General features: G+C 35.0%; 1 protein-coding gene across 2 annotated transcripts in view; it reads left to right on the forward strand.

The window, feature by feature from the left end:
- The window catches only part of RASA2 (RAS p21 protein activator 2), a 44,580-nt gene extending 39,638 nt beyond the window's left edge, over nt 1-4,942 (forward strand). For both annotated transcript variants that reach the window (XM_085298626.1, XM_085298627.1), the window contains 3 exons: nt 832-935; nt 1,507-1,696; nt 2,559-4,942. In XM_085298626.1, the coding sequence (XP_085154752.1) occupies nt 832-935; nt 1,507-1,696; nt 2,559-2,589 (325 nt within the window). In that variant the 3' untranslated portion in view covers nt 2,590-4,942. The remainder of the gene's footprint in view (nt 1-831; nt 936-1,506; nt 1,697-2,558) is intronic.
- The last annotated feature ends 6,652 nt before the right edge of the window (nt 4,943-11,594 follow it).

Below are 11,594 nucleotides of genomic sequence, written 5' to 3' on the forward strand. Positions count from 1 at the left end.
TTAATCTTACTGTTTACTGTTTTAAACTGTACTAAGAAAACAAGCCAGTCTTGGAGGTAGATTCAGACAAATCATTTAGGGTTTTTTTTGTTTCTTTGGGGGGGGTGGGGGTGGGGGAGTGGTTTGTAGGTATGTTACAAAAAATGCAAAACATCTTGTAATATGTTGATGCCTTTCCTTAAACTGCTAGTTTTAAAAAACAAACAAATGCTATAATCATTTTTTAAATTAGTTTATCCTTAATTCAGTCATTTCTAAAAATTAAAGATTAAAGGTGACATTCAATTCAATTCTTGTAGAATATAGTTCAGAATAAATGCTACAAGTAAACTTTCTGCAAAATGCCTTATTCTTCAAGGTTACTCAGTTCATTTGTATATTAGGTTTCTCATAAATTCAGAAGATTGGCATTCCCAAATAACTTTTTGTTGTTTTCATCTTTCTGTTCCTTTAAGTGTTCTGCTAGAAATGCTGTTTGCAGTTCTATTCTGGTCAGTTTCCAAATATAGCAAATTTTAAAGCATCATTTAATTTGGCTTTGGTGTTTTGAAATATTCTTACTCTTGAAGTACTGAATAATAAATTCTATTGTAAAAAGGCCATTTTTAGTGCTGCTCTGGACTTATTCCCCTCAAAACTTTATATTCTTCTGTAAAAGTTTTACAATAGAATACAAAAAAGGTTACAATAAATACACTTGTGTAGCAACTGTGAAATTTAGACATAATAAAAGGCTAAATATATTGAAACTGAATCAGTTTTTTTTGTCTTTCAAACCTTTTAGAGAATTAGTTATATTGACTACCCATGTCTTTTTTTTTTTCTTTTTAGAGATGTTCCTGCTGATACTCAAATTGAGATTGATGGAGATAGAGAGACAGAGAGGATTTACTCACTTTTTACCATCAACATATCTAAGCTTCAGAAGCTGGAAGGTATTTAAATAGTAATTCAGAAGAACTATATTGGTACTAATCAGCTGTAATCCCTTACCTTGATATCAATTTGATATCTTATAGTAGAGACTATATAGAGTGCATTTTTGAGTCCTTAGTGCTCTAGTATCAAACAGTCTTCAGTAGGCACTGGTTGTGCACCATGTTGTAAATAAATTTGCATATAGAAAATCTCAACAGTAGTCTAATTAAGAGGATACCTGCAAATATAGCCAGTTGCTCTTCTCTTTGCTCTCCTTTCTCCTTTTCCTACCTAGGGAAAGAATTATATGCAGCATGGCTGAGTTCTGAGAAAACATTGGTCTTCTGGTAACGTGAACAGGAGGGATCTAGATGCTAAAGATAAATATACAACTAGTAGAGAATAAGCCACAAAAATGTTAGTACATCTAGTTGATGCTCTTTCCTGTTTTTGTCTTAATCCACTTTACATATAAGCTAGAGTAATTTTATATTTCACAATTTCAGAATTGCTATTTAAATTTACATTATAAGAAATCTCTTTATTAAAAGTAGAAATTCTAACTGAGATTTGTGGTAATTTTTGTAGAGGCTTGTGGAAGTATAGCAGTCTATCAAGGTCCACAGAAAGAACCAGATGACTATTCTAACTTCACAATTGAAGACTCTGTAGCAACCTTTCATACGCTTAAACAAATAATAGATATAGTAGAAAAGCTGAATGACTCCCATGAAAAATATCGAAAGAAGAGATCATCTAGTGCTAAATATGGCAGTGAGTAAGTATCTTACATAATTTTAACATACGTAAACCTGTGGAAAAAAAATCACAGAATGAGGTCAGGCTTGTTGAGGTAACTGATTTAAGCTAAAGTTAGATCTTTACAACACACGGACGAGAAGAAGATAAGGCGAATTGATTTGCTGTATTTGTAATGAAACTCTTTACAGGTTGTTAGATAACACAAAAAGCAGCTCTGGCATAGGATTTGTCTGTATTCATGTTGAGATTCCCATCAGCAGGTACAATGGATCTGTTTCCTTATAACTTAAATTTTGTGTGAGCTTTAGATGTTACTCCTAATTGCCTGCCTACCTTCTAATGTTTTTTGTAATATTAAATCTCTTTTTCAATTAAGATACCAAGTTATATAAAACTGTAAAGATTATACTGCATACATATCTTTCAGGCAATATTTGTATTGTTTGTTAATTCACTTGCTATATTAAGTGAAAAGGACTATTTTTGGTGAAGTTCAAAGAATCTATTCTTTGGAGTACACAGCTGCTCCAGAGCTGATTCTTTCGTTTCTCTTTGATTCTAGCTAATATTTATGGAACAACACTAGTCAGGTATCTGTTTTCTTCTTGGCTTCAGGAAGGCTAGATTTACCACAAGAATGCTCTGACATCTATTTGGTTTGCCTAGTTTTAATATTTGACCTGAGCTGTTCAGAAAAATTGACAATTGATTTAGAAGTTTCTGATAAAAGTGCACGAGGTTTTCAGCAAACAGTGAAATTCCATAAGTAGTGGTAGAAATTGTGCAAAGAATGTTTGCCTCATTAAAACTATATGATGAGAATTGGAAAGCAAATATTACCTTAAAAATATCTACAAGTGATGCTTTATTTTTTCCAGAGAAAATCCAATTGTTGGAAAAGTTTCCTAACCAAAACAAACTGTTTCTTATGTGGAAGAAGAAGAAACTGGAAATGTTCCTGGGTTGTCTTTGGTGGTGTTTTTGTTTGTTTGTTTTTTATTCATTACCTACACTTTTGCAAAGTATTTAAGAATGAACGTAAATGCTAGTTGTATTGACAATCTATTTAATATTTAATAGAAAACTGTCTGGTCAGAAATCTGGTCTTAAAGTTTATTCCCATTTTGCTGAAGAACTTGAAATTCCAGGTTCTTGAAGTAACAGATGTGAATAAATCTAAATGTTTTTCTGCCATTACTGTCTTATTGGAAAGAACTTTATAAACAAATAAGCTTTTTAATGAAAGAAACTCAATACAGTAGTTGTTGATTGGATTACATCTCTGAGTTATATATACTGCAAACTTGCATTGGTTTACCATGAGTGCCTGCCCTGCTGATGTGGATCTTGAAATTGAAATCCTGAGATACTTCAACATGGAAAAAATCTAAAGCTTCATATTCAATTAATTTGACTTTTTTTTTCATGTTAGGTTTTGTCAGCACTTGACTTGACTTAATCCTGGAGTTTTACAAAATCATGCAGTATATTGCGTATAATCTGGACAGCAGATACCAGTGTTAGTTTTTTTGGGTTTTTTTTTTGTTTTTTTTGTTGTTGGGTTTTTTTTTTTTAGTACTAAAGAARAAGAAATCAGGGAACATTTATTGTGCCTTGTGTTTACATTTGGGGTGAGTAATATATGGAGTGACATTAGACCACTATCTATTTTCTTTAGGATTTTTTTAAGGTACAGATTTTTTTTTTCTTTATTTTAATACGAAATGCAGGGTAGCAACCTTTCCTCTATATCCCCCTCTCCTCCCCCCCCCAAAAAAAAAGTTTGCCTGCAGACACAAATGTGAACAGATTGTGGTTAGGAAAGTACTGATGAACTTACATGATCCCACATATGATTTTCTTTTTTAATAAAAAATAATAATGATGCCCAGTTTATCTTTTGACTACAAATCTAATAAATAATGCATCTCTAGTATAATCACTCAAAGCACTTTAGATATCTGGACTATCCCAGATTATTTTTAGATACTTTGTAGTATCTGCTTGTTATGATCAGTTGAATGATCAATGTTTTGTCAATGCTTAAGTGATATTTTTGTGTCTTTGTTTGTATGGATTCTTATTTGCCAGTTAACACAATTTTAAACTGGCATTCTTGAGTTTAGGAAGACTAATTTTCTTGCTCGCTTCATCTGAGAATTTATGTTGTATTGAAAGGATATATATGTATAGAACCAGGAAGAAGCAAAGGTATTACTGTGGCAACTTTGCTTCAACAGTATTAAATACAACTGTCTATATGTGGTACTTTTTATTTTTGGAGCATTTATTGTGGGGTCTTGTGTTTTTTACAATCATGATTTACCCAAAATAATTAAGAATTTAACTTACCAATAGAAAGAATAAAAATTCACAGTGCTTGAAAACTCTAATGTACACTGTACACTTTCAATACTGCTGTAGAGAGGCTTTCTACAGAAATACAACCCAAGTGGCAAGACTGAAATATCTTTTGAAATGAATGTAACTATTGTAAAAAATGAATATTTGTTTTAATACTATAGGAACTATTAGAGAATACCTGGAATTCAGAACCAGTATCTGCAGTGTCACAATCATTTAATCATCTGCAATTATTTTGTCTTTTATATATAAATCTGTATTCTAAGGGACTTTTATTTGACATCAGTTGAAATTAAGGGAAAATAGAATCTTTATTAATGCCAAGAAATGTGTTTTGCCAAAGTCACGTGGCTCCAATGAATTTCCATTAAAAAGCTGCCATTAAAGTTGAACACTATTGAGTGTCAAAGTTAAGCTTGGTGCGTGTTGGCCAACCCTGTTGCAAAATGTCTGTTCACTGGAGCCATTTTCTATTATTTCTGAAGTCAAATTTATGACAAATTAAATTGTATGCTATTGCAACATTTTTTGAAAAATATGCACTTTTTATTTGCTTTGGTACTGGAATATTTAGCAAAAACAAAGGCCATTTAATATTTGGGACCATTAAGATTTAATTTCTCATTTAATAATTTTTAAAAGACAGTAGATGTTCTAGAATTTAATTAGGTACAAGTAGGATAATTAATAATAAAAGTTGCCTTCATTTTGATTAGTTTAGAAAGAAAATATTCAGTAATTAGGTCTATTTGGATTGTAAATTATCATTAGTTTTAATTTGTATTATGATGTATTGTTGAATGTATTTTTATTTAAATTTTATTTTCTTATCAAGATATTAAAATGTTTTGTAACATTGCTTGAGAATAACTCACAAATAAATTTACAACAAACTTGATTGTTGCGTATTTGCTGTGAGGCCTGCCTTTTTAGATTGTTTGTCATTATTCAAAGACAGAATTAGATCGGGCCTTGCAAACTGTAGTTGAGTTTAACAAGATAAATCCATGTGACAGAAAAACTATAAAATCCCTTTAATTTTGATCTTGCATGGTCACCGACAATATTATTGGTCTTCTCACCTGCTCTCACTCCTTTTTTCTGTGGGATTTCTTTATAAGATAACTTTGTAGAAAGATGTTTCAATGTTTTGATGTTTTGTTTCCTTGTACAAAAAACAGCACGGGAGCTCTTTAGTAGGATTTGCAGTGCAAATCTTCCAGCCATTTTGGAGTTAATTTTGATTGATTCTGAGGTAAGCTGTATTAAGGCCCAGTCTAGTCACAGATTCATATGCAGAGATTTAGAAAGCAGAGGAAGTTAAAAATGAAACTGCAAGAACAGTAGGAATTTCTGTGTGGGCACTGTATAAATCTTATTAAGGATTCTGTGATCGTTATAGCAAAGTTATCTAATCTTTTCACTGCTAATTTGCCACCTTCTCTAACCATTCCCTTATTCTAAAGGGAAGAGTTTTTTCTAAATCATGACATGAAAGGGCGTTACCACAAAAGATTAGTAGCTTCTGTGCTGATCATATTTGGGCAAGGCTGACAACTGTAGATACATAATGCCTCGGTAGCTAGACAGTTCTTCCTAGAACTCTCAATTTTTTGAAAACTAGTCTGCTAATTTCTCATACATATATCTCTGTTTTGAAAAGTCCAATAATAAAGTCCCCCATTCTACATGCGGATAACTATAGTGATGGGGGGGATAAAAGAAATGTATGTGTGTGTATTCATACAGTGCAATGATAGACTATATATAGTCAATAGAAGCAATAATATATGGATAAAAATTACAAAATGTTATCTTTCATTTCTGCTTGTTCATGTACTTTAAAGTACAAAATTTGCAGCACTTATTCACGTGTGGTAAGGACTGATGCAATATTTTTTGAAAAGAGCCTAAATACTGAATAAAATTCAGGCCAATAAGCATCAGCTCTCAGTACCAAATAAGGACTTCTAGTAGAATAGAGAAATGCATACAGTTTCTTTCAGGTTCTTATAATACTTATAAAAGTATATTTAACTGAAGTTTTCATGATTTATGCATATTACATTAAACAGGAATCTTCTAATAAGTGTAAGGAGACTACATTGATACTACTGTATTGAGCCCTGACGAGACTGCTGTTGGCATACGTGGCTTGTTCCCGGGATGCAGCAATACAGGGCAGCTCTTGGCAAAGCTTGAGAAGTTTTAGAGTAGACCTGCAAGAACTGGGAGGAATACAGACTGTAATTTAGCTAAATTTTTAAGTGTAAAATGAACAGTTTAAGAAGTCACAGAAACAAAACTTGATAATCAAGTGCTCTACGGCATAGTCGAATAATGCTTAACAAGATCCAGTGGCTGCTGCATTTCTTGTTTCTGGCCTTAGAAATTACATAGGTTTTGTAAGCATATATATATATATATATATATATATACACACACACACAAAAATCAGACAACACTGTGAACTGTTTTAAAATATTCTTTACATGAATTTAGAAGTTCATGAAAATGATAAAATCCATCCATATATAAGGACACTTTGCAATCTAATTATGATGTGCCATAAAATTGTAATGACCAAGTGTTTTCACTGCTGAAGTTCATTATATGTTAACATTATTTTTGCAAATGGTGTGGGAGTTGTATATAAAGTCTAGTTAAATTTCACAAAAAAAAGGAGATGGGAATTTTTTTCCCTGTTTCATAAACATTATATATGTGGGGGCTTTTCGTATCCAAACAGACAATTTAGTTTGTTTTAAAAATCCCCCCCCCCCGTCTTTACCCCTTATTTTTGGTCATTTTTATTGGATAGGAGAAAAAGGGAAAGAGTGATGGACCAACCCAGGTAAAGGTATCGTGAGACTTATAAAGTTTTTTTTAAAAAAAAAGAAAAAAAAAAAAAAAACTTACCGGATTCCTTTAGAACAGCAGAGCAGAAGATCTTGGCTTTGGTTTTCGTAAGAGGCAGATTCTCCCCAGCTCTACTCCAGACTGGTGTTTCAGTGACAAACTCGGCTGTGTCAGGGAGCGGACAGAAAAGATGTTTTTTGGAGGGCTGCATGCGTAATGACAGAAGGCTTCAAAGGCAGCCGGGCTCCTCGTCCTGCAGTGCTTTGCTGCTTGCGCCCGCTGCAGGGCTGCCCCGGGAGGGGCCGAGGCGCTCAGGGCAGGAGCTCCATGTGGTTAAGCACCCCCTGCTCAGCCGTCCCTTTCCCCGGACCCTGGACGCCGTTGCTGGGTGACAGAAACGGAGATTTCCTGAAGACAACCAGGAGACTGCAGAGGTAAAAACAGGAAGCACGAACCTCGCGTAAGGATCTGCAGTGATGTGCCCGGGCGCTCGGGCCTGATAGTTTTTGCACCTTTCATCCGTAGACCTTTGACATGCTTTAGCAGGGTAAGCGTATACAGTTTGGTCTCCTTGTTCCCAGGGTACTGGGTGTTGCGTAGCAATGCAAATGAAAGAGTCCAAGAGAAAGGAGTACTTCTTCCGTCTAGTTTCTGTAATTTAAGTATTAAATGCTGCCACATGCAGGCACAGTACTTTGTCAAATGTTTGGTCATTTTAATCATCTTTAGTCACCGACTAGCACCTCAGGGTCGCAGCAGAAGCTGAGAGGGTCGCACAAGCRTATTCCCTGTGTAGTAATGATGCAATAGCTCACAATTTTATCTCACAAGGTTAATCTTGTACTTTTTCCCCCTCTTCCCTTTTCTCCTAATCTTGCTGATGTATACTAGAATAAATAAAAGGGCACTGACTAATGTTTTATAGATTACCTGCCTTATTTTAAGGGTATCTTGAAGTAATCTAAGTCCTAGATATGTGAGACTTTAAATAAAGCATTTAGCTGTATAAATTAAAAAAAAGAAAAAAGAAAAGAAAAAAAGGGGGGGAGACTTCTAGTCCTGCTGTGAAAATGCTGTAAAAACTTTTTTTGAGCATAACAGTGTATATATATGATGATTTCTGTAGCAGCCAATGTAATTCTCTTAGCTTCCTCATGAGTAGTTGGTTCAGGTCCCTGTCAGATCTTCCATGCCACACCATTCTGTCACATTTACAGGGCTGTTCTTTAATGGTCAGACCTGAATTGCATGTATATACACTAGCATCACCTTGGCCAAAATCTGAGAGTAGAAAACTGTCAAAGGCAACAAATGTAAGCAAGCTATATGGTGTGCAGGATACAGTATCTGCAAATGTGAATGAGCAGAGAATAACCTTGGCCTGCGCAATAGCCTTATCTGATGTAAACGTGAGCAAAGGGGAGGTTTCCACAAGCTGCGTTTCTGAGCTTGCCCGTGCTGATCTTCTCCCCACGCCACCCTGCAATGGCAGGATTTGCCAACCAGGAGGATGGCTTAGGGGGTCTCCTCATGCTGGGAGAGGGCAAGGTGCTGAGATGGCTGCACGACCTCACTCAGCCTTACAGCAGGCCTCTCTGCTGCAAAATAGAGGATGAATTCCCCTGATAAAGTAACAGCAAAGCAAGTTGCCTTGCTTTTCAGTTTTCAGTTCAGAGTGCAGCTCCATTCTGAAACATCTAATCTCATTTAAAACATGCCTAATTTTGTCTTTGCATTTAAATTTGTTAAATCAATAGAATATGAGACAAGCTTTTAACATAAAAATAGTAATAACAGCTCTACTCCATAAAGTACAACAACTAGCAAATAAGAATCAGGTGTAAAATTGGTAAAGTAGCTGGGGCTTTTGTGTAATTAAGACTCCGCTTCAAAATGAGCGATAGACAAGCTTGGGTGTTGTATGGAGAAGGGAGAAGTTTCAAGAGTGTACAGAGTTGGTTAAAATATTAAGCAGCTCAGCAACAGTTGGTCTCTTGTGAGATTTGAGCTTTCATAGTAAAGCAGAGAGGTTCCCAGAAGCCATTAACATTTTTTCTTAAACCTTTTTTAAGGAATTCCCTTCTGTTTGTTAGGTGTAGTGATGCCCATTTGTTACACTGAATATGAGTAATGCACAGTTCATTTAAGAATCTGAATTATTCTTACTTCTCTGTCTTTGAACTCTTACCTGGACTTCTGCAACTGTCACATCATCATTGCATATATATGCTGCAGTATAGGGGGAAAATGGTGGGGATGTGTGGGGGTGTGTTTTTAACTCCACTTGCTGTGTTCTGGGTAACAATGTATTTCAGTGATTTCCTCAGTCTCCTCTCCAGTAAGGTCTTTGAGTGTAAAAGTGGTATGCAATTTATTCCAGGACTTTTCAGCGTAGAGAACACAGTATGTTTCCAAAATGCCTGTTTTGGTTTGGTTTGTATTGTATTTGTAAACTGTAGATAATAACCTTGATGTCTATTTTCCATTTTGGCAATTGCATCAGGTAGGTTTGATAAGATCTTAAGAACTGCTGCAGCTGGTACTGTCACGGGTGCTAGCATGCCACTGTACCTATTTCCTGCACTGTCTTCCTCTTTTGCAGGCCTACTGTCTGCCTTTTACTGAGGTCTTGGCTATAATCACAACTGTTCTATTAGTATTGGCCATTAATAGCACTATTAAGTGTATTCCTACTGGTAAAACAGTTCAGAGAGGCATAGATGATCGAGAGTTTAAGAAATAGTTTTGGCACAGAACTATGCTGACAAACATTACCTGCATTTTTAGATGACTCTACATTCTTTTCTTTGGCAAATAAATTAATTTGACACAGTATTTGAATGTTATGATATATGTTAACTATTGACAGAGCAAACAATAAGCGTAATAATACAACCCAGTATGTGCATTAGTTGGCCAAGATACACACTTACATAACTGTTCTTTGCATTATCATAAAATCAACGTTTCCATAACAATTTTGTTATTAGTAAAAATAATGTTGGATTCTGTGTTTCAGAGAAAGCAAGCTGTGGAAAAAAAAACAAAAAATCTCAAAAAGCTGTACAAGGAAAGAAGAAAGAATAAAAGTAAAGCCAGGTCATATCTAGAATCTCCCTTCTTGCAAGATTCATGAAAAACCTATGAAAGGCATTGTACATTCTTCCAAACCACTGTCAGTGCAATAATCAGAGTTTTAAAAGATGTGTAGAAAATGAAAATGTTCTTACAAAGGTAAAGATGCCTCTCTGTATTAATTTGAACTGAGATTAGGAGTATGAATAGAAAGCAGTTACTAGGCAGTTGTGTAAGTTTTCTCTGTTTTGAAGATGGCTGTCAAACAGTTGGGAGTTTTGTATGAGTATTCTTTGACATGGGACATAAAATCAGAATCCAGATTAAATCCCTACTGAATTAAACTGTATCTTTACTCTGAGATTAGTGCAGAAATGTATATAATTTATAAGCAATTAGTATAAAACAATGTTCTAAATTTGGATACCTTCTATTATATACATCATCTACAGTTGCCAAACAATTCCCCCCCTATTTTATAGCATGCAATAGCAACAATATAATTCTAGTTGAAAAATTCATTTGAGTAACTGAAAGAAACATAGTTCAAGTTCCTGCATTTAGGTATTCAAGTTCAGACACTTTCAGTAAAGCCTGAATGAAGTGAGCAGATGCAGTTTTCCTCTCCTCAATCTGAAAGAATGAATTTCTATTTACAGATAAACACAATGGGAAAAGTACATAGGGAAAACTCACTGAAAGAGCTGTCTTATTCTGTGCCACACTTACCTGGTGCCTTCTCAATGTCACAACACTGAGAATGTGCAACAGGAATCTGTTGGGAACAAATGAATTTTAGTACACCAGGACAGTATTTTTCCAAAACTGCTTGATTTTTTAAGAGCTCTTTAGTTGATAAAATAGCCAAGAAAATAAAATAGTAGTTTTTCAGGTAGTAATTATTCCTATAAAGCAAGTTATACAATGTTAAAGGTCCCTGAATATTACTTGCTCTACATCTTTCACTGCTAATGTAAATTCTGGCACCAAATAGTGAGACCATATGTTGGTTTATTTGTATGAGTAGACAAGGGGAGAGGAGGCTAGTCAGGACATAAAGTAGAAGTTACCTCCTTTTTACTTTGAAAAAGATATTATTTTTAAAAATACCTCCTTCATCCTAATTATTGAAAGCAGGGTCTCCCTCTCTCTCCCTCTGTCCGTCTCTCTTCCCCTTCCCTCCGTATGAAAGGCCATCCCTGTCTTTCTGAACAAATTCAGAGCTTTATCTCAGTTGAACTGACTTGCTCAGCAAAGGAACTGATAGTGTCTGATGGCCTGATAAGAGGGGGAGAGGTGGAAAGACCAAAGGAAGTGATTGCAATTGTTTTGCTGACCATCTTTGATGTTTTACTGACTTCAGACTGTTTTTCTATCCATGGGCTGTCAACAACAGAGCAATTCCCATACACTTGAGCCATTTGTTTCTGTCTCTCCCTTTTCTACTCTAGAAATAAATCGCTCTGAGCATGGTCCGCAGAACAACTTGGAGCTGATTTCCTTCTCAGCAACTTGAACTCCATTGTTTTTCCTATACTAAGAAAGCCAAAAGGAGTTTTTCTTTAGAGTCCCAGACTAGTGTGAATTCTAGCATTGATTATATTCCGCATAACCAA

The sequence above is a fragment of the Rhea americana genome, unplaced genomic scaffold (genome assembly GCF_003343005.1).
Source record: "Rhea americana isolate MKP2758 unplaced genomic scaffold, rheAme1 scaffold_14, whole genome shotgun sequence".
Classification (NCBI taxonomy): Eukaryota; Metazoa; Chordata; class Aves; order Rheiformes; family Rheidae; genus Rhea; species Rhea americana.